The 21,649-nt window shown below is 37.1% G+C and overlaps 1 protein-coding gene across 1 annotated transcript in view; it reads right to left on the reverse strand.

The window, feature by feature from the left end:
• The window catches only part of oca2 (oculocutaneous albinism II), a 57,371-nt gene that overhangs the window by 9,090 nt on the left and 26,632 nt on the right, over positions 1-21,649 (reverse strand). Inside the window, exons 14-21 of the mRNA XM_015398917.1 lie at positions 17,237-17,384; positions 16,925-16,982; positions 16,652-16,760; positions 11,066-11,193; positions 10,375-10,434; positions 8,168-8,272; positions 7,149-7,242; positions 4,196-4,289 (exon numbers count right to left, since the gene is read on the reverse strand). Of these exons, the coding sequence (XP_015254403.1) occupies positions 4,196-4,289; positions 7,149-7,242; positions 8,168-8,272; positions 10,375-10,434; positions 11,066-11,193; positions 16,652-16,760; positions 16,925-16,982; positions 17,237-17,384 (796 nt within the window). The remainder of the gene's footprint in view (positions 1-4,195; positions 4,290-7,148; positions 7,243-8,167; positions 8,273-10,374; positions 10,435-11,065; positions 11,194-16,651; positions 16,761-16,924; positions 16,983-17,236; positions 17,385-21,649) is intronic.

A 21,649-nucleotide genomic window follows, 5' to 3' on the forward strand; every position in this document is an offset into this window, starting at 1 on the left:
AAAAAAAAAAAAGAACTGAATTAGTTCATTTTTTGGAACTGTGAACTTAGTTCAAAATTTTGAATTATGAACTATGAACTGAACTAGTTCATTTTAAAATGTGTGAACTGAACTTTGAACTAGTTCACGTAGAAAGAGAACTTTCCCAACACTGAATGACACTGCCTTCTCGAAGAGAGGGAAGGCCATCCCACCTGAGGGTACAGGTCACAGTGATGCGTCATGTGTCATCTTGCAGTCTGGTTTGATGCAAATACATTATCACGTAATACAGATAAAACAAATGCATGGTATTTGGAAACAAAACTAAAATAATGCTGACATGAATCTAAAGGGTTGTGATGTTGAAATTGAAAAAAGTTTGGGGAAAAAATTGGGAGAACATTTTTTTGGGAGTAGCTACTGATCATAAACAATGCTGGAAAGAGAATATGGAATAATTTAAAGGAAAAATTAAAAGTCAATAACAACTTTATATAAAACAACAAACAAACTACATTAGAAAGTATTGTGTTGCAACAAAAAAAGGAATACGTATTATAAAAAGCTGGATTTTTTTTACCCTACTCACCCACTATTTATAAATTCAACTATAATAACATTCAAAGATCTTATATACGTATTATAATATAATGCAATTAATGTAGGAAGCAAAACATAGATAACTACAGGATTTTATCCAGAAGAATTTATATTTGTAGAGTTTTGCATTAGTTACTGCTGTAAGTAGGTTATTCTTTCAGCAAATGCCATGTTTTTAAATCTGTGTGGCACAATTCATCATTTTTGGGACTACTGTTTGTAAGCAACACACCTTGTGTGAAGATACAGCAGTGTTGCTATAATACATTAAATATTTAGCTGAGTAGATTTATAGATGTATGCAACATTACACACTTCTGAAGGAAAGTCTGTTTTTTTTTTATTGATCTGTAGCATACTGTATTTCTTGCTGTACAACTTGTTACTTATTTCTATCAGGGCCACATATATTTTCATTACAGAAGCAATGGGAAATAAAGCTTCACAAGGTCAAAGCTCACTTGTGGAGCCAGTGTCCAGTTAAGATGGATGGAGGAAGAAATGTAAGCTGGTATTACTCTCAGACACACAGAGGTCACCTCTCCACAGAGGATCCTTTTCTGCTGAGCAATAGCCGTTTCCTCATCACAGGCACAGCATGACGGGACAGAGGGCAGATTTACAAAAAAAAACACATTGCCACGCTGCAGCACAGAGAAACACAGTTCACCTTGTCTATAAATTCTCCTTTCTGCCGTGTGCGCTCATACAGTATTCAGACTTAATTACATTTGATGGGATCTCTTTGAAAGTACTGATGCAATCTGAAAACCTCTCTTTAGATAAACCCAAAGGAGGCGCTGCTTACATAGTGGAGGTGGTATAACAGAGAGAGAAAAATCAGAGCCTACTGCTCCCCAAAGGTAACAGCTCACATGCTCTGTTAAAGAGCTGCTTTAGATGGTAAAAAAACAAAATACAATATGACGAAATATGACCTTAGATGAGACTACAAAATATTGCTGAATACTTATAAAAAGATTAGAGAGCATTTCAAATACTCTGATAACTGCATTGTTATACTTAGTAAGATGTTGGCTCATAGCATCCAGTAGAGATAAAAAAGACTCTCAGACGAGCCACTTTGTGGGGCTACATCTTATATGAGTTTTAAATAATAGTTTTCTCATATTTCATTTGAAGTAATAAACATATTGAAATGGGAAACTACAACTAAACAACTCCAATGAACACTACCTTGCACACAATGTGTGCTTATTGGTCAGTTCATCTGACTTTCTCATAGTTCTGTGGTATTGCCACCAGATGGCACCACATCTGTTTATGTCATCTCATTGCCCTCGGTGCTGAAATTCTATTTAGGCTAAAAAAGAATGACCAAAATTATTTGGAGGGATGCTTGGTGTATGTCACATTATTTAAGCAAGATAAATGGCTTTTTGGTCTTTTTTGTAAGCGTAGGCATATAATGTAATTTGGTACTTGGTATTAAAAGGGTGTAATTTGTAAGTTAACCTAAAATATTACTGTATTGTCTAATCTCCCCTGATATTGTATGAATTCAGTATCCTGAGATGGACATGTTGATACACCTCAATCAATCACAAACTGTGTTAAGTTGTCAACAACTACGTCGTTGTCTAAGATTTTGGTAAGACAAAGTATTTAAAGAGATTTTTCTAATAACTGAAAAGCTGGGGATCACACACTTAACAACTGGACCTTTAGGATTTTCTAGCCCTCTAAACACAACTAAAGACACAAGACTTTCATAGAAATTCCTCCAACTGTGACAATATGAAGAACCAGTCATAAGTAATTATGTGAATACTGTTATCTGTATCCACATGATATTTTGGAACATTTGTTAAGGGTTGAGTAGCCTGGGTGCCATTCCGAACTTAGTCCCGCCCACAACGTTTGAGGTCGGGAAGTTCGGTCTGGCATTGCTCAGTAGTAGCGCGAGTATGCTCGCACAATATCTGGCGGGCCAATCAAATTGTCAGGGCAGGCTTTATACGATGATGTGACGTAATCAACCATGTCACCAAAGCGCGCTTGGGTGACAACAACAATGGCTGCCGCTGGAGAGTTGAGGTGAGTAGATTCTGCTATTAGGTCTGTTCTAGAAGATATCGACAGCAAATTAATTTTAAAAGACGAACAGAGAAACGCAATCAAGGCTCATCTTCTTATTCTAGGTGTGCAACTGCACGCTTTGATTTTTGTTGACAACAACTATGCCTGGCTTAACATACGTCACGCACTCCGTTGCTCTCATTGGTTGTAGGTCTATCCAATTGAGCGCAGAGGCATTTTTTTCCTGGTTCGTTCAAAACACGCCCCATAATCACAGCTCTATGGAGCAGTATCAGACTCATATTCTGACTAGAATTGAGTCGGACTACGTCAGGCTAAGGGTTGAGTGGTTTGTGGGGTTTTGTTTTTAAGAGATTATTAATATTGTCTGTAAGTTAAAAATGTCATTATTTCCATTTATACGGACAAGAATTTCTTGTTGGGCTCAATTGGGAAATTAAAGATAAAGAATGTATTATTAATAGGTTTGTTTCATTTAAAATAATATTTGTCCCAATCAGTCCTATTACCTTTTTGTGTAATATGTTAATCTATTAGTATATTGCTTTAAGTCTATTTGATATTAGTCTTACATTAGTTCATGTTAATAAGGTCGAATAGTCTGTTTTATTTTAAAGAAACTCATCTCACAGCCAGGGCTGGATTGGCCATTGAGCATATACGGCATTTGCCGACTTCCATTTTTAGGCCGATCCAAGGTTGTCACACTGTTATAAAAAAAATGTCTTATCCTTATCTATCTAATAAATCAATGCATATTCAATAATTGGTTAATTATTATTATATATTTTCTATTTTGCTCTTTAAAATGCCAGACTTTTAATTTTATTTTTGTTTGATAAGACAGTCTTTATATAACCATTCAGATTATAATATCAGTTATTAAATATTTAAGTAATCTTTTTACGAAATAGTTTCTTATGAACTTCTTTTATTATATATTTATTTTGGAAACCACTCAACATGCGCATATGTCCTCCAGTATGATGCATGTTTTCCTATAAAATAAAACCAATCATGGTGGGCTGCAACAACAAAAAATGCCCAGTCCAGTCCAGTTATCTTATTTCATAACCTTCCTTTTGGTTATTTGGGTTTTCTGTTCAACCCATCATCATGAAAAGAGTAGGCTTAACTACAAATGTGCTCCGAACAATCGAGACTCGGGTGAGGGAATCTGCACTTCAGCATTCCTTGATAAAAGTGTAGCCAGAATCTGCCAGATGATAGCCCACGTTAAAAAAAAGGCCTTAATAAGCTGTGTTTGCTCTAATCAGGGATTATAGTCTAAAAAAAAAGCAAAAATTTGAAAAAAAGTTTTTTAAATAAACAGTAGGGGGGCTTGGTTGTTTCAATATTTCAGTTTGAATTATCAGTTTTTTGGTACAGTTGATTCACATTGTTTGCAGTTTGTACTCCAACAACAGATAGACATCAGTGTGTTTATACACCCTTCAGACGCCCCAGCTCCAGCTTCCCCAGACAAACAAAATAAAAAGCAACTTCTTCGACACGGGGTTAAAGGTCAAGCTGTTAAAGGAGAGATGCTTACTTGAAGAACTCCACAAAGGAAAAGCCATATCCATGTTGCTCTGCGATGCCTGCACACACAACATTGGCTGACGCCCCAATCAATGTGCCATTTCCTAAAAAGTAATCAGAAAAAAGGTTAAGCTGGTAGCATCATAAATACACAACATACTTTTTTTAAATATGTGTTTGCAAGCTTAATGCTCTCCTGCAAATACTTATAATACATAAAAAATGCTGGAAAAGGTTTTAAAAAAAAGCCAAAGCATTTTAGTTCTTCCTATTCAAAGGTTAAAGGAAGGAAGCAGGAAGAGCGTTTTTAATGTTGCACTTATTAAACAAAATGGAAAATTATTTTGTAAGAGCTTTCTTTTTAAATGTCATTCGGTAATGACAGGTGCTGGCAATGCATCATCTTTTTATTGTTTGATCTATTTTTGAAGTCTTTTGGAAATGGATTAAGATTATGAAAGCATTTTTCAGTCCATAAACAACATAAAGTGGGCTGCATCTTCTAAATATCCCATATTTGGAAAAGACATCAAATAAGCAGACATGTTCATTCCGCTGCCCTCCTCCAAGTCTCATTTTGGACTTTTCCTCCGGGTTTGTTGTAGTGATGCAGAACTTTAACTAAAATAAACTGATTCACAGCCTCGGAGCATATTGCCGCCGCCACCATGCTTGGACAGTTTTTTGTTGTTATTTTTTAAGCCTCACATTGGTTCATCCAAACACACTTCAAGCGTTCGCCTGGTATTCCAGAAGCCAATTGCTTTGTGTATGTGAGCAGCAGCAAATTTGTCTTGATCATGTAGGTTTTAAAGAAACCAATGGGCTTCATGCAAGAACTTTTTATGAACAAATGAGTTTCTAAATCTTTCCTACTAGGGATTTTGGAGAAAAAAATTTGCATTCACCATTTTTCTCATATATTTCTAATCTTGTGTCAGGTATGAACACATTTTTTGAGTTCTCCATACTGACGTAAGTTTTGCACAATCAGTCAGCTGTTATACAAATCTAGTTTTTTACTAAATGACTAAATTTGTTTTACATGGAAACAAATTTCCATTTGATTAGGCTACATCATGATATATTATGCAACTCCGCAATTATAAACTACATTTTTATTTGCTGATGACAGAACTATTGGTCACTACACCTGCAGCTTGCAGGTGTAGTGATATTTCCTTTAATTTATAAATAAAATATTTACATCAGTTAAGATATTTTTAATTAAAAAATGCATAATTCTATCAATAAATTGAGTATTTTTGTTACTGTATTTATATATCAGTCATAATGCATACAAAAAAAACTAAATTACTTATTTCATGGGGCCCCCACACTTGCACTTGGCCCTAAGGCAGGGGTGCTCAAGTCTAGTCTTCAAGAGCTACCACCTGTAACTTCTCCAACACACCTGAATCTAAAGGCTCACTCCCCTCATTTAACACAGCAGAGGCGTGGTAACGAGCCACTCATTTGATGCAGGTGTGTTAAAAATGGGGTGCATCAAAAAGTTGCAGGATAGAAGCTCTTGAGGACTGGACTTTAACACCCCTGCCATAAGGCATAACTTTCACGTGAGCCTTGGACTGGGCCAGATGCAATGGAAACATGCTATACTGATTATGGATTTCGGAAGCTGAGGCAGAGGCAATTTTTGCAAAACTACAGATTTATTTTACGTCCGTAGACGGAGAGAAAAGCTCTAACGTGGTCAAACCCAGCACACACATTTATATGGAACCACCCCATCCCCTGCATAAAGAACTTTCTCTCATTCGAAAATTTTGAGCAAAAACAACTTCAGTTCAACAAGGACATTTCCTGTTACAGTAGGTTAACCCTGCAATGCCAAATGAATTTGATACATACGGTTTCTGAAATGTTTTGCGTCTGACACCTTTTGCATAATTTAATAGTAAAAACTTTGCTCAAAATCTTATTGTACACAATCAGATATACCTGATAACAGCCAGTACACAAAAAATACACAAAAAAATAATCCTGACTTATCGCATAGTAATAAATTATTAATATCGAAAATATTTTGTTAAAAGGCCAAATAAGGACTTCAAACCAAAAAAAAAGTAATTTTCTGTTTTGTTTTATTCTTGGATCGGGCTTTAAAGGGTTAATATATCTTTTACTGGCCAGATGGAGCTTCTCAAAACAGCAGTCATCCTGTTCATGCCACAAAGGAGGCTTAAGCACCATAGAGGGCATTTTATCTATATTTCACTCTTGTCTAGAGTAAGAAGGCAACTGCTTTCTGTCATCGTTACTTTAAACATTACAGCATAGAGACTAGTACAGGATTTCTCTTAACTCACTCCTATTAGGCCAAGAAAAGGCACATTCTAAATATTTAATCTCACAAATAGGCAGAGGAAAAACATGCTTTCACACTGATACACCTCTAAGAAGGGTAATGTAAAAAAAAAAAAAAGATTTTGTCAGTGAGCATGATTATCACATATACAACCTTTTTCTGACAATGAGCATATGGATGGAGGGTTTTAGTGCTGGGGACTCAAAAGTCACTGGTGTGGGCGGGGAACCTGACAACAATTCAATAAAAATCTGTCAAACTGCAGTTGATTAAACAGAAACACTGACAGCTCCTTCTGTCTGTGTCCTTCCCGCCCTAACAAAGCAACACTGCGATGAAATGCCGAGCACTGCGTCTAGCAGAGCCTGAAGAAGCTACACTTTCAGGACCTTGAGCCCTCCTGCTCTTTGGAAAATGACAAAAAATAGAACCGAATCCAGCCTTCCCAGGGGAGAGACACAGCTGCTGAAACCGTGGCTGTTCCCTAAAGCGTAAGATGCCACAAGCCATCCTTATAAATCTACACCTTCGAGGAAGGGCTTTAACTGTAAAGTCCCTTGCTCTGTGTTGATGGCTGTTATAGTATTTCACCCCAAACCAAATACCTATTTCCATTAAAGGCCTAAAAACTCACCACCAAGGCAGGCCCCCATGGCAAGAGCATAGATGAGAGGTTTTACAGGCAGGTTCACATCTGCATCCTGACTCAGGTTGATGAGAACTGGAATCTGGGAAGAAAAAAGGTACATTTAAAATCCCTAAAATACACATGGATCTTAACAAAGCTGTTGTGTCTCTATGATCTGAAAGAAGGCTACATTTTATGCATTAATTTACTCTGGGATGATTAAACGGCAACAGAGGACATCTGTAAGTACATCAAAGTAAATCAGTTGTCTGAACCTTTAGAGAGTGAATAAGATAATTAATTACTGTTACAGAGATAGCCTTGCTTTCCTTTCGCTAAATCCTAAAACCAAGATGAAACATTTTGCTGTGCCTCTTGACCTCTTGCCATCAGTGTTCTCTGGTTAAGAAATTAAATCAAGGCCTTTGTGTTCTTAACATCAACAATGTTTCTCTGATTAATTTCATTATAGAGCTTGGAGCATTCAGATAAAGGTTTCTTGGATTTAAGTTGACCTCAGCTTTAATTTGGTAACATTGCACAAATGTTTTATTAAGACGGTACTATTTTATAAAAAATAAAAATGACAAATGATTTTGTCTGAAATAGTTGGTCAGAAAAGCGAAGCAGGCTTTACAGAAAGGCACAGTGTTCACATAAAATGCTTCAGAACTTTCTTATTAGATGTTGCCGGTATCCTTGGAAATATTCTTCCAACAATACCTAATGGACTTTTGACTTTTCTCTCTGAAAAAGACACAGAAACTGTTTCCTAGGTAATATGAGAAAAAAGGTGGGATAGGTCCCTTGTGAATTACTTTAAGTAATGCAAGTTTTAAAAAAAAAAAGTAGACAAAAACACTCCAAGGTTAAACTATCTTATAACATTTTATAACTTTTGAAATTTCATGTATTTCTTTGCCCAAAACGTTCCTATTTCTAAGTCAAATAGTATCAAACTAGGTTTCCCTTTTAACAGACTTGCTCTTTTTCTTCAGTAGAAACATTACTTTGACTAGGCCTACCATGGTGGCAGTGAAGGGGATGTTGTCGATGAGAGACGAGGCCAGAGCCGAGACCCACATCACAAGGACAATGGCCAAGGCCAAGCGCTGGTCCTCCGGTACCGCCTGGGTGCAAAGACATTCATAGCAGTGGATAAGCAGTACTAATCTCTGCATTGGTCAAACTGTGACCTTGATAAAACACCAAATGTGAATAATCTCTGAAGTGGAATTTGATTACAGTGCCACAGTACATGGTTTGGCTTTTGTAAGGAGAGCTCTGCATGTAATCTGATTCAATTTAATGCTGAGAGTCTGAAACACTGTAATATTACACAACCTAATATTACAGTGAAAAAGATAGAGAAGCTACAGAAGTTCAGGAACAGAAAAACAGATTAATCTACATCCATCAGGGAGGAAACTGCTATGTTTATGACTGCTCTAAAGAGCAGCAGAGCAAGTATTAACCACAGAGAGAGAAAACCCAGACCACTGAGGATGAGGAAACTTGGCACCCAGTTTCTCTTTAAACAAAAAAAAAGTTATTTCTGAGAACAATAGATAGTTATGCAGTTATCTAAAAACATCTTGATTTATACAAAAAACCTCTGGGAATATTCTGTGAAGAAAGTTATTCTTCAATTACATCTTACATTAAAAGCAACATAGAATTTTAAACATGGTGGTGGTAGTGTCATGGTTTGGGTTGTTTTGGTGCATTAGGACTCGAGCTGACTTGCTAAATTGATGGAACCATGAATTTGGATCAGGAATCTGGATTTGCCATTTTTTGGACATTAAGAAAACATTCAATACAGATGCAGATTATTCGTTTTATTTTGTTAATATACCAACTGATCAAAGACACGTCTATACAACGTCTTTTCTAGGTTGCATTTTCAGGCCTAATGGTGCAGTGAAGGGCCGGATTGCGTCTTTATCCCAACATCTACCATGAGTCTCATTCAGACCTCCTAAAGAACTAAACCAAGAACAAATCCAAATCTGATCACTGCCCAAAGACACGTTATATGACATCTTTTCTTTGCGCCTTTGCACATTTAGTTTTGGTCCCCTGAAAGCTCAGATAGAAACAGCAGAGCTAGCATTTTTTCCAACATCTACCGGACGTCTTATTTTGAAAAGTTTTCTCTCTGCTTGTCCTTCCTGACTCAACCAGGATTCAAACTCTGGTCACCTGCTTTGTAGTTTTAACCGATCTAAAGTAACTATCTAAGACCCAATGCATCAATTATGCACAGCTTAGAAGCAGCACTAAACTTTCCAAACTGTGTAGAAATCTGACGTAAAAAACGACATCTACAGTGATCAGGTTTGCTCTACTTCTGCACTAAATTTAGAAGTCCTTTGGAGGTTGAAGTTAGACATGAAGAGGTAATTGGGAAAAAAAGACGAGGTCTGGTGTTTCATTCTGTACTTTGAGGAGAACAAAATTAGATGTGCAAAAGCAACCTAGAAAAGACGTCATAGTGGGCAATTACTTATTCCACCAAGAGGCACATTGATTTGGATATTTTCTCTGAATAAAATGTATTACAATCTATTCAATCATCTAATAAATGTGTGACATGAAAGCAGGTGGGCAAACACTTTTTTTTAACAGCACTGAATGTAAAATTGAATGATAGAGTGATTTTTGATTATTTCTTAATGTTTGCTATATCCTTCCTTTGTTGCATTAGTAGCTATTCAGCTTTAATGTTTCAGTATAAAATTCTCATCTTTTCTCTTCATCCTCTACCCCTCAACCAGTAAAGGAAACCATATCTTCCATTTCCCCTACCTGTGTCAAGACAAAAAGGCCGTGCAGCTCTACCCAGCATTATGTCCATCATTTGGGAAACCCAGCAAGTTAGGGATCCACAATAACCCACCACCTGTCATGTGTGATTATTGGACTCAGACAGGACTGGTGTCTAAACATAAGCTGACGTACCTATTACTGGTTCAATTCTCAGCCAAGACACAACTCGCTCACACCATACCCAGGGGAAAAAATATGGGTGAAAATTACCAGAGACCTCAGCAACCACCGGCAGGAATAAGACGTAAACAAAATAATTGAATTCAAAGCTGCGCAAAGCCAGAGGATCAATGTGCATAAAACGCAATATCAAGTCACCTGTGCCCAATTATCAGTTATGCCAGCCGAGCAGATACCTGAGCGATGATGGCTGAGGCTGCGAATCAAAGAAAGGACTCACTTTTATCAGCAGCGCTGTCTGCTCTCCAATATAGTCGATAAGCTGCAGCTGGGCTAAAGCCTGAAAAATGAAAAGGAGATCAATAATCAGGAGAAAAAAATTCAGGAGAAAATTACTTAGAGGTGGGAGGAAAGAGAAGAAAAGCAATTTGGCTTCTATTTAGCAGTCATTTAGCACAAAGAGATAAATGCATTCCTGTTATCATACCTGACACTGAGAATTATATATATAGCCACATGCGGGTAGGTAGTCCTTATGGGATTTGCTTGTCTAACACTATACAGACCTCAATGATTCCAACAAACAGTTTCAGCCACATTTGTGCCCAAGAGTCAAAAGACAGAGACAACAAAGATCTCACTGTGGAGACAAAGCAGTCCTTTTTTCAATCCTTTTGCTGCACGGCTCATAGGTGAAGAAATAGGTAATTACTTTTCACAATGTGAGCTTGCTGCCAAACTGGATTTAGGTCACACCCAAGTATGCTGTCAATACAGCTCAGCTTTCTTATAAAAGTGTTTCTTTTATTATCTTGTGAAGCAGTTTTCCAAAGGAGACTGTCACACCTTAACAGGGTGCACTGTTCAGTATTGGTCTAAAGTCCCATCTTTGTCTTTTGTAATTATTTTGGACAAGATGGAAACTTGCTTCCAAATGTATGTTGCAAAAATAAGGGCTGCGTGCCAAGTACCTCCATCAATACAAAGAGGCCAGCGAAGAACAGCAGAGTGGCCCACTCCACCCGGTGAAGGATAATCTCAAAGTCCTGGATGTCAGCTAGAACCAAAAGCCAAAGGGCCCCCAGGATCGCGATCCAACCTAAAAGAAGAGAGAAAAGTAAATGACCTAAATATAGTCTTCAAAGCCAGGCAAAATATGAGTCCAAGACGTATTGTAAAAGCTTGTATGATGAGAGGAGAATTACATAAGTTACTGCTTGTTATGCTACATAAAATACTTTCTTCATGTCATAAAAAGCAACTTAAAAAATCCAACTTGTTCAAAACTAAAGCGCGTGAGCTGGCACTGGTAGAGAGTGTTTTTAAGACCGGAATCCATGTGCATCCACTCGGAGAAAATTAGATTAAACAGGTAAGCAGCAGTAAATGGCTTGGCTGACACCTTTGGGAAATGCTTTCACAACTGAAGGGATTTTGAGAGGAGGACAAAATAAGAAGGTGTCAGAGAGAGGATTGGCCACATTCACTTCACTATAAAGAACTTTAAAAAAAAAATCTCTGTGGTACTTTGAAGCATTTAAACAAAAACTAGACCTGCTAAACAATTCGTTGAAGTTAGGACCAGAGTTCAGCATCACCATGGATAACACACATTTCTCTTTCCCCTGAATGTGTTGAAAACATTAACCTTGCGGTCAAAATCATCTGATAGTAAATAGATAAACCTATTTTGAGGACCACAGTTCTTCTGAAACACCAGTGCTTGTTTCGTCTCCAATTAACTCTTAACAGCAGCTAAAATACCCAGTCAGGAACTAGCACTAGCCTTGTCCAGCTCATGGGCAATTCAAGACCAGTTCTACAGGAGTATTGGTACTGTTGTTTCAATTCAATTCAGTTTATTTCTATAGTACCAATTCAAAACACATGTCATCTCAAGGCACTTTACAGTTCACCAGATCATACAATCAAATTGATTCAAAGTTTTCTATCCAAGGAAAACCAGTTGATTACATCGACTCATTGTCTCGAAGGCAATCCCTCACACTAAGCATGCTTGTAGCGACAGTGGAGAGGAAAAACTCCCTTTTAACAGGAAGGAACCTCCAGCAGAAACAGGCTCAGTGTGAGTGGCCATTTGCCGAGGCCGACTGGGGTTCAAGGAGACAGAAGCAGATATACATGTTATGACCCCTGTACCTAAGACTTAATAATAAATAATATAACTATGATGATTATTCACTGGCACAGACACCATCACTGATTGGTCATTTGCACCTATCTCTTTTTAACGTTAAAGTTTTGATTTTCACTATGGTTTTACCACTTTTGCTCAAGTTCTAAATGTTAAATAATTCAATTTTATCTTTTAAAACAATTTGAAAATATGTGCTATTCCTGAATCATATAAAAAAATTGAAATAGTAATCCCAAGAATAACTTTATTTTAACTTTTATTTTTATTATAAAGACTATAGACCATAGAAACAAGCCTTATATCTCAAAAATATTAAAGCAATGTCCTTTTAGTTTTTACAATTGTTGTAATGTATCTCATAGTCTATAATTATTATTTAACAAAGTTACATATATAAAGATTTACTAACTTTGCCCTTTAAGACATTTTGTACCCAATAGGCCACATTGCTATTTTATTCAAATATTGAAAAGCATGCATTCATCAACAAATTTGAGTGTATATTAATGTATATTTGCATATTTATTTTAATTTTGTAAAAGTTTATTTTATTTTCTTTTTTTTTTCATCTTTTTTTTTTTAACTCTTCTTATCATCTTGGAGCAGGCGGTTTGCCAAAACCACCACGGACTCAGAACATAAATTATTAGATATACAGTAGCTGCATTTCAATCTGCAAGACTCACACAGAGAAAGGATGCTATTAGACAAGATTTATTAAAACGAATGAAATAAGTTATTTGGCGCTCCGGCCCCGGCAGAAGACTTTGATGCTGGGAATCGACATTTGCTTGGATGATAACCTACAGTAGGAAAAGGATTAGAGTAGTCTTCCCCCGGAGCCCAGACACTGGTGGGGGAATAAACCAGAGGGTGAATGGGACTGAGAATTGTCTGAGCATCAGGGAGGAGGAGGGTGAAAGTTTGCGTGCATGGAGAAGCTAGGCCAGGAGCTCAATGAAGGGGATCTTGAAATACGATTGGCTTTGGAGGTGCGGTCCCGACGTTGATTGGCTAAAGCTTGAGCAACGGACATCATAGGTGGTCCAGGTGAAGCTGATAAGACTCTTCCACAATGAATTTTCGCTTCAGCTTCATTTTAATGGGTATATGTACCACACATATTCAATTTATAGGTAAGGATAAAGGCAATCTGTGTTTACCAGACCGATTTGTAAAAGAAGGGAGGGAATTATGTTGCATCTACATATGAAAAGTTTACAAACATAAACAGCCAACAGCTGTGATGTAAATAACAACAGAATGCCAACATGACAATGAGTTTGAGTCCCAAGTGTCAGCATCAATCTCCATAATGTTTTAAATCAAAATCTTCATGGTGAATCAGGATTGACTAATCCAGTATTTTATGAGAAAAACTGATATTTACAGCAGTCAGGATATTAACTATAAGACAATCCTTAATTTAAAAATCTTGAACAGTATCTACTATCTATAATTGATGCCGTATCAACATCTCCCATACTATTCCATGAACCAACATGGGAGAACAGACTTCAAATTCCAGTAGAAATAGGTGTGAAAACAGTCTAAACACTGAATATGTCATTTGTCTATTAGATGAGATGGTGACATCTGGTGTAAGTGGTGCTCAGAGCAATAACTTTTAATGGAAAGAAAATAAAAGACATTTTTGAAATTGAGATAAAAAAAATTAAATCGTTATATATTCCCTGAAGACAGAGCAGATTTAAACATATTAACTTAATTTACAGCAAAGTCACTGTTTTAAGGCTTGATAAGGTCAATTTTCTAAAACTTTTTTCATTTTCTTATAACTCTTATTACTACATGATTTGTTGCAATCACTATGGCACCAATGTAATCATGCAATCACAGTGGTTTCATGGTAACTCCAGCAGTAACTCTCTTTAGAGAGAAGGAATCAAATCACTTGGCTATTATTAAAACAGCAATTAAATCCTAACATGTGAAGTTAATTAAATTTTAATGAGGCTTTATTCTGAACGAGCGTGTGAAAGAACAGAGCAGGTTTGGACCTGCAGTCAACCCTGACTCTAACCTGCACGCTTTTATGAGCGATGTGTTTAAACAGGCCCCATTCCCCTTCCAGCGCAACAGAGAACATGCAGCAGTGGGGTCCCTCCCATTTGATAAATGTCACAGAGAGGTAACCCAAACGGTGGCTTTAATTAACTCAGCACGGCTGCTGTCGGGGTGACATCATGGGGAGGCGCATCAAGACAGACATATGAACTAATGAGATGCAGTTTAGTTTGTCTGACGTCTGCACGCCAGAGACGCCACAGTTTCAAACAGACAACATATAATCCTCATCCCGCACCACATGTAAATGACAGAAACAATCTGTCAGTTCTGGAGAGAACAGAGATCATTTTGGTGCCGGATGGTGTTTGCTGACACCTATAAAATGTTCCTGAACTCAGATTTAATTGTAAAGATAAGGCAGCATCTTAAAAACTACACCTGTCAACCACCTTTTTAAGGTGTGGTTAAAAAATAACTGAGTGTTTCTACAATTTACAGACCTATATTATACAATCTAAGACAATAACAGACAGTTAGGGAAGGCTAACAATTTAACATCAGACAGGGCGGAGGATAAGGAGCTGATAAAGAAGAGATCACCTGTTTAATGTTGCTTTCATGTGGTATCATAAATATAGTAAACACCAAACACCAAAATCAAAATTGCATACGAAAGTTGGAATTTCCACTGGAAAGCTGGAAAACTTTTAGGATATCAGGTTGTCTAGATGAGGCAAACTTTGACCTTTTAACGAATTCTGCAAAACAATTCTGTATGTTCAGCACTGTGTTGTTAGATGTTCCCTCCTGTTATGTTTATAGCCTACACAATTCACACAGAATAATTTTTTTTTAAATATCGGCATTTTAACTTTTGGCATCTTAAAATGACAAAATGACCCCAAAAAAATGATTTTGTCAGATACTGTCTAGCAGTCAGTTGAGGATAGCAGCCAGTAATGCTAGTAAAGTTTCCCCGATTTTCTTGTTTGATCTATACTGTATGCCAATGATCAGGTCAGGATAATCTGTAGATCCACCATGTTTCTCTTACGCACTGGTAATTTCCCCTTTACAAGTTGAAAAGATCCTCTTTACCCTACTGTACAACATGAAGGCAGCATTGGACCGGAGGGAACCAGAGTTTTTTATTTCAATTTTCACCCGAAACTGTGAAACAAAATAAATCATCAATAGGTCCACAGTAATCAGAAGGTGCAATCTTTTGTTATTAGTAGCCCTACCCCACGCAGCACTTCTGCAACCACAATAAAGCTCCCAACACTCACAATGAAGACCTCTATTTAAAAGGATATGATTCCTGCTGAAGTGTTCAGTATTATATTCTAAATATGTCTTAATATAGATTTATTTTAATTAGCAGATCAGCAATACATTGTTCAAAATTGAAATAGATTGCACAATACATGGAGCCTGGGCAGAAGTTTAACTGAATAAACTGATTACTCGCCTTCATCCGCCTACGACACAGCCAATCAGCTTTAAACCACGCCTCCACGAAAGCCAACCAGCATCCAAAGGTCATCTTAAAAGGCCTCCGGTCCGCAACTCGTCTGCTACCTACTGTGCAGGCGGTGGTTGCGCTGTGTGACATCATTCAGATGACCCTGTTTCAACCTACCTCCAGTCCCTCCTCCACCATCGTAGCTAAAATCTCAGTGTCATTCCTCCCGTATTTGTCATTTCCTCCCGTATTTAATTGTATCAATACATTTCTACTAATTGTCTTTTCTCTCCGTGTGAGTTTTTCAGATTGAAATATATATATTTTTTTTTCTTGATACAGTTTGAAAAAAAAGAAAAAGAGAAAAAGACTGTAGAATATAGATTCAGTGTCAGTCATTCTAGACAAACACTTAAATATGATGAAATACAGTTTTAGACAAGTACGTTAAAGCTGCTGTTTTCTATCTCACCGTATGTTACTTTATCAAAGACCGCCTACATTGGTTTAGGTGGAGGGAAAACAAAATACATTTAACAGATAAACTCCTGTCATATCTGTATGGAATGGTGGATCCCTTTGATCTCCACATGGTTTACACAGCAGATATCTATATTTATATAGATATTTATATTCGCAGTATATTTTACTTCTATTTAGGCCTCCTTTTAACCTGCCTATTTTTATATAGATAAGGCTGCCTGCAGTTGGAGGCAGTCCCAAAGTTTATTTCTACGTTTTCCTTTAATAAACACTTAGTAGCTTAGTAGTTTTGCTTCACAAATGTTTTTTTAATTTTTTTTATTTTATGAAGATTGTGATTCTTTCAGAAAATATCACCAAAATTGATGTTTAAGAAGTTGCCAGCATATACAAAAGCACATGAGAATGCACAGCACTTACCGAGTTCCAGATGAATGCTGGGAACAAAGGAGTTGAGAAAAAACATGAAGATCACCACACAGAGGACCGAGGCACACTTCACCAACAGAACCTTGTCTGTTATTCTGTGCTGTGGAATAAAAAAAACACAAAAAAACTAAAAAGCTGATTTTTATCACATGTCTGAAGGTATTTGTCTCTTTGAACTTTGAAAGACTCATTACTCAGATAGCATCACCGCAAGGCTGCTTCTGGGAGACAGAAATATTTCTGAGGGGAGAAATCCAAAGTTACCTTCTTCTGCAGCTCCTGAATGTTTTGTTCCCAGTTTTTATCCTCCTGAGAAATTTGTCTGTCAAAACACAACAGTTAAATCACATTTTTTATTCATCAAAAAAAAAAAAAACATTTTATAATTGAATAACACTCTACTGCCTGTACAAACAGTGTAGTATATGTTTTACCAACGTGTATTTTATAGATGCATAAAGCTTTACAGTAAACTTATATTGCTTTTAGAAATGTAAGTGGAAAAGAAATCTGTGGTAAGTGATAAAAGCAATCTTAAGAGTGACAGAGAGGAGCAGTGTGGGCTTTTCCTGTAACCTTTGGAAGGTTTTCATCATCTTGCGGAGCAGACTCTCTAAGTTGAGCACTTTTTGCATCAGAAGGCATTTTACAGCTGTCTCCTCTCGGCTCGCCGGGTTAATACGCTGAGCAGTTTGCCTCCAAACCAGGATCTCATGCTTCAGTTCTGGATTTAAAAAGACAAAAAAAAAAACATTTTTTAGGGGATTTTAAACCCACCAAAACAAAACAATAATAATAACACCACCTCATACGTAGACTCCAAAGTGCCATAAATCAATTAACAATTCATCAAAGACCAAATAACAGAACAAAAATAAATAACAAGGTAAAATGTAAGAAACTTAAATAGATAACGATTACCCCTAAAGACATTTATTAAGGGTGCCTAGTCCTGTTGCATAACATTTCCAATACTTATACACCAGTAACTCACTCCATTACAATTTCTTCCTGTTATATTATTAGTTATTTTCCTTTTATATTAATTGTTTTTGCTCAGTTTGTTAGCAAATAAAGCCCTTTGTGTGTATTTATAATACCAAAGTAGAGACAATACTGCGGGGTACACAGTTGCTAAGCTAATTAGCACCTCCCAGCAAAGTGTGAAAATAATTAAGAAAAGTCCAAGAGCCAAAGTAAAGAAAAGCAAAAACATATTTGATTCCAAGAGAGATAACAAGCTGAGAAAAATATAGTATGAAAGCTTATGTAACTTAAAGCATCAGCTAATGAAATCAAGGCGTTAAAATGCAGATGGAAGATGGAAGTACTGTAAACGTCATTATTGATACTGATACTTCTGTGTCTCATCTATCAAGGGGTTGATAGGTTATCCTTTATTTTCGTCTTTACCAAAGGCTCGTTGTGTTGTTTTTGTAATAAAAAATGTTGAATGTTGCAGCAGCCTCTTGGTAGTACAGTAGAGATATGCAGGGAGCACTTTAATTGAGGGTTTGATTTAAAAGGGAAATGAACTTTTAAAAATATGTTTTTGTTTGGTCTATTTAAGTACTTCTTTGAAGAAGGATAAAAGGTATTTTAATAAAAATAAAAAATAAAAACTTTTTTAATTTACTTAATCTTTCAAGTTCACAGAAGGCTGACCAATCTTTTATCAGATTGACCAATCAGATGATGGAACCATCGTAGAATTTGTTTAGATTATGTCAAAGCTGCACATGGAGCAAACCATAAAATAAAAAAATCTTGAATCGGGGCGCAGTGGTTAGTGCAAACGACCCATGTCTGGAGTCCTTAGTCCTGATGCGGCCAACCTGGGTTCGAATCTGACCTGTGGTCCTTTGCTGTATGTCTTAGCCCCTCTCCTGTCAAAAGACAGCCACTAGTGCTGTAAAAACGAAAATTGAATCAGTGAGATATGATTTTACACATGATGACTGTGGATTTTTCGATTTATACTGATATATTAAATTCATTATAAATACATTTCTTTGTTAATTTAACATTTATTTAAATTAAACCCTTTCAAAATGATTTAGTGAATACAGATTACACATGCAAACATTTTATCTTTGTAATATCTTGTTCTTTTTTGTCCTCCATAGAGAAGTGCCAAATCCATGACTATTAGTGACATATTGCAGTGCATTTATAAGGTGATACGCCCAAAAGCTAAAACTGAATAAGAAGACATTGGGTTTGTTTGCCTTCAATATTCTACACGGCCCCCCATAGAGAAACTAATGCAGCCAGACGATGGGCATATTGACCAGCCCAGGGACAGGCCATGCTGAAATGGAGATAGAGCCCTAGGGTGTTGGACTCCTAAGTGAATATCAGTAGGAGCCATCCTTTTTTAGAAGGTTGCTAGGTGACCTAACCAGGAACTAAGTGGAGGAGTATCAAACATTCCTGTAAGCAAATCTGCACAATTATCAGGAGTGGCAGGGGGCAGGAGCTGATTTACCCACATGCTGTACGTCAGGCTGGAGGGAGAGTGGGAAAGTCCATAGGGTGGGATTTAAATGTGGGCCGTTGAGCCTGCATGGAGCGTCCCCTCATGATTGGCAACAGCTTCCTTCAGCCTGTTTGGCGCTTAGTGTGGCAGCAAAGCTCCCCACAGTCAGTCTGCTTTCCACTTTAATGAGAACGCTGAGGTGACCACAGGGAAGCACGGTGGTCTTTGTTATAATGATCCCCTGGTGGGATTCTCTCAAAACAGGGAAGAATTGTTAAAGAAAAATCTCCCACAAATGTCTGTTCTATAAGGGTCCGCATTATGTAGGTCCACAAGGCCCTGAGCGAAGAAGGGTTACCACAAAAGAAAATATAGATTCTTAGATGGTAGCAAACCAAATATATACTCTGCTCCTAATTCCTTTTAAATGAGCTTCTTGTGACTCTGGACACAAAGTCTTCAGGGATCGACAAAGGCGCCTTTCTACTGGATAATTAAAAGGATACATAAAACAACTATAGTGTAGCTTATTAGAGGAGTTGTTAAGACAACAGCCCAGTAAGAGAAGAAAGTATTGTGCTGATCTCAGGCTCAGTTTGGAAGAGGGACTCTTTTATGACTGCCAACCAGCCAGAGTGAACAGCTGAACATCAGAGTTAAAGGCTTTCCTGACTCCAGCCATGTGGTGATTTGGACTCTGGTTTGTGTTTCCAGGCTGTACTGAGGGAGGTGAGCTGAGGAAAGATAAAAATTGTGTTTAAGGACATTTCTTGATGCTGTGGTTGGATTTTTCTTTATGTGGATATTTAGATGAAGTGGTTTAATGGTTAATGGCTTTGACTGTAAAGCATGGGACTCTAAATTGATTCCAGGTTGCATCAGGAAGTGTATCAGGTGCATAAACTGCCAAAATTGAGAGCAAGTTGTAAGGGGGCCCCATAAAAGCAGCCAAAAGGAAACCATTTAAAAATCCTACACAAAACCATGATGCTTGCAAAAGTACTGTGATCAGATTTTTGTTGAGACTGAGTTTAATAGACCAGCACAGAATCCTATAATTTTGAAAAGGACTGAGAAAATAGTGACGTTTGAACTGCAGTTGGAAATAGAAATTGCCATGTTTTGCCCTTCTCTCTAATCCCGTTTGCTGTCTGCCTTCTTTTAAAAAAAAAAAAAAGAAAAGAAAAATTAAGGCCAATAGAACATCAAGAATTAATCTTAAGAAAGCGAAAAGAGGCACTTTCTGCCACCCACCATATGCTCTGCCTAGATTACACCAAAACTGAACCATTTGGATGCTAAACAAGCAATATTTGGTGGACAAACAAAACATGGCGGTGAAAGCAGCATCCTCTGGTAATGTTTAGAATTTATGGAAAGATAGATAAAGGCCCAAGGGGAGGCAGCTACATTATGATAGGAGGGAAAGAGACAATGGGTTTCATGCAGGAACCATTCCTACACATAAATTTGTGAATTAGGAGAAAAGTTGTATTCACCATTTTTCTCCTATTTCTAATCTCTCTAGGTACGAACAAATTCAACAAGTGCTCCAGACTGACATAGGTGGTTTGTGCCATCAGTCTGCTGTTATCCAAACCTAGTTTCTCACTAAATATCTAGATTTGTTGCTACTTCGCAGCAATTGTCCATTTCATTAGGCCACATCATTATATATTTTACAACTCTGCAATTATAGATTACATTTTTTATTCACTGATGACAGAAGTATTGGTCACTACACCTGCAGCTGGTATGTCTGTATCTAGAGGATGCTGGTTTTGTGTTGTTTTTATCAAAGGAAGAACAGTCAGGGATCGAGCTGCTATTGAATCTTGAAAAGAAAACTGGATAGGAAGTTCAGCAAAGTTCCTCTAACAGTGAGATTTGCATTCATTTCACTCCATGACAGCTCATTGGCTTTGTTATTACACTTAATGTGAAATATTTGGTTTGGGTCTCTCTGATTTAATCAAATTAGAGTTTTGCCATCAACATTTTTGATACGTTTATCTTTTGTGAGAGAGATGGAGAGTAGATGAAGGGATGACAGACGTGGTCTGGAGATGTACAGTACAGGTATAATTTACAGGGATAATTTACTGAAGTTAAGAACGTTTGTTGACTCTTACCTATTGCATTTGTAAAAGGTCACGATAGGAGAAAAGGTGAGAAAAATTACAACAAGAATACAAAACTGTTGTTGCATGAGGCCCAACATGCCAACAGGAGAATATGATCCTAAATCTAGATCCACGGTTTTAAAAGAATGGGTTATATGGCATTTTCTAAAATAAACTGATGTGTTAGAGTAGGCCAGTCAACGCAACATCTAATTCAGGATCAATGGCAAGAAATGTAAAGCTAGTAAGGACAAACCCTGAGTAACCTACAGTTACTCTAACTGTAACAAAGAGGGGTAAACGAAACAGAAATGCACTACATACTATTTTTTGAAAAGAAAAAAACCTACCCCTTTGCTTTTAGTAAGATGATATGCACTTATTTGT

This window comes from Cyprinodon variegatus, unplaced genomic scaffold (assembly GCF_000732505.1).
Source record: "Cyprinodon variegatus isolate N-32 unplaced genomic scaffold, C_variegatus-1.0 Scaffold972, whole genome shotgun sequence".
In the NCBI taxonomy this organism is placed as follows: Eukaryota; Metazoa; Chordata; class Actinopteri; order Cyprinodontiformes; family Cyprinodontidae; genus Cyprinodon; species Cyprinodon variegatus.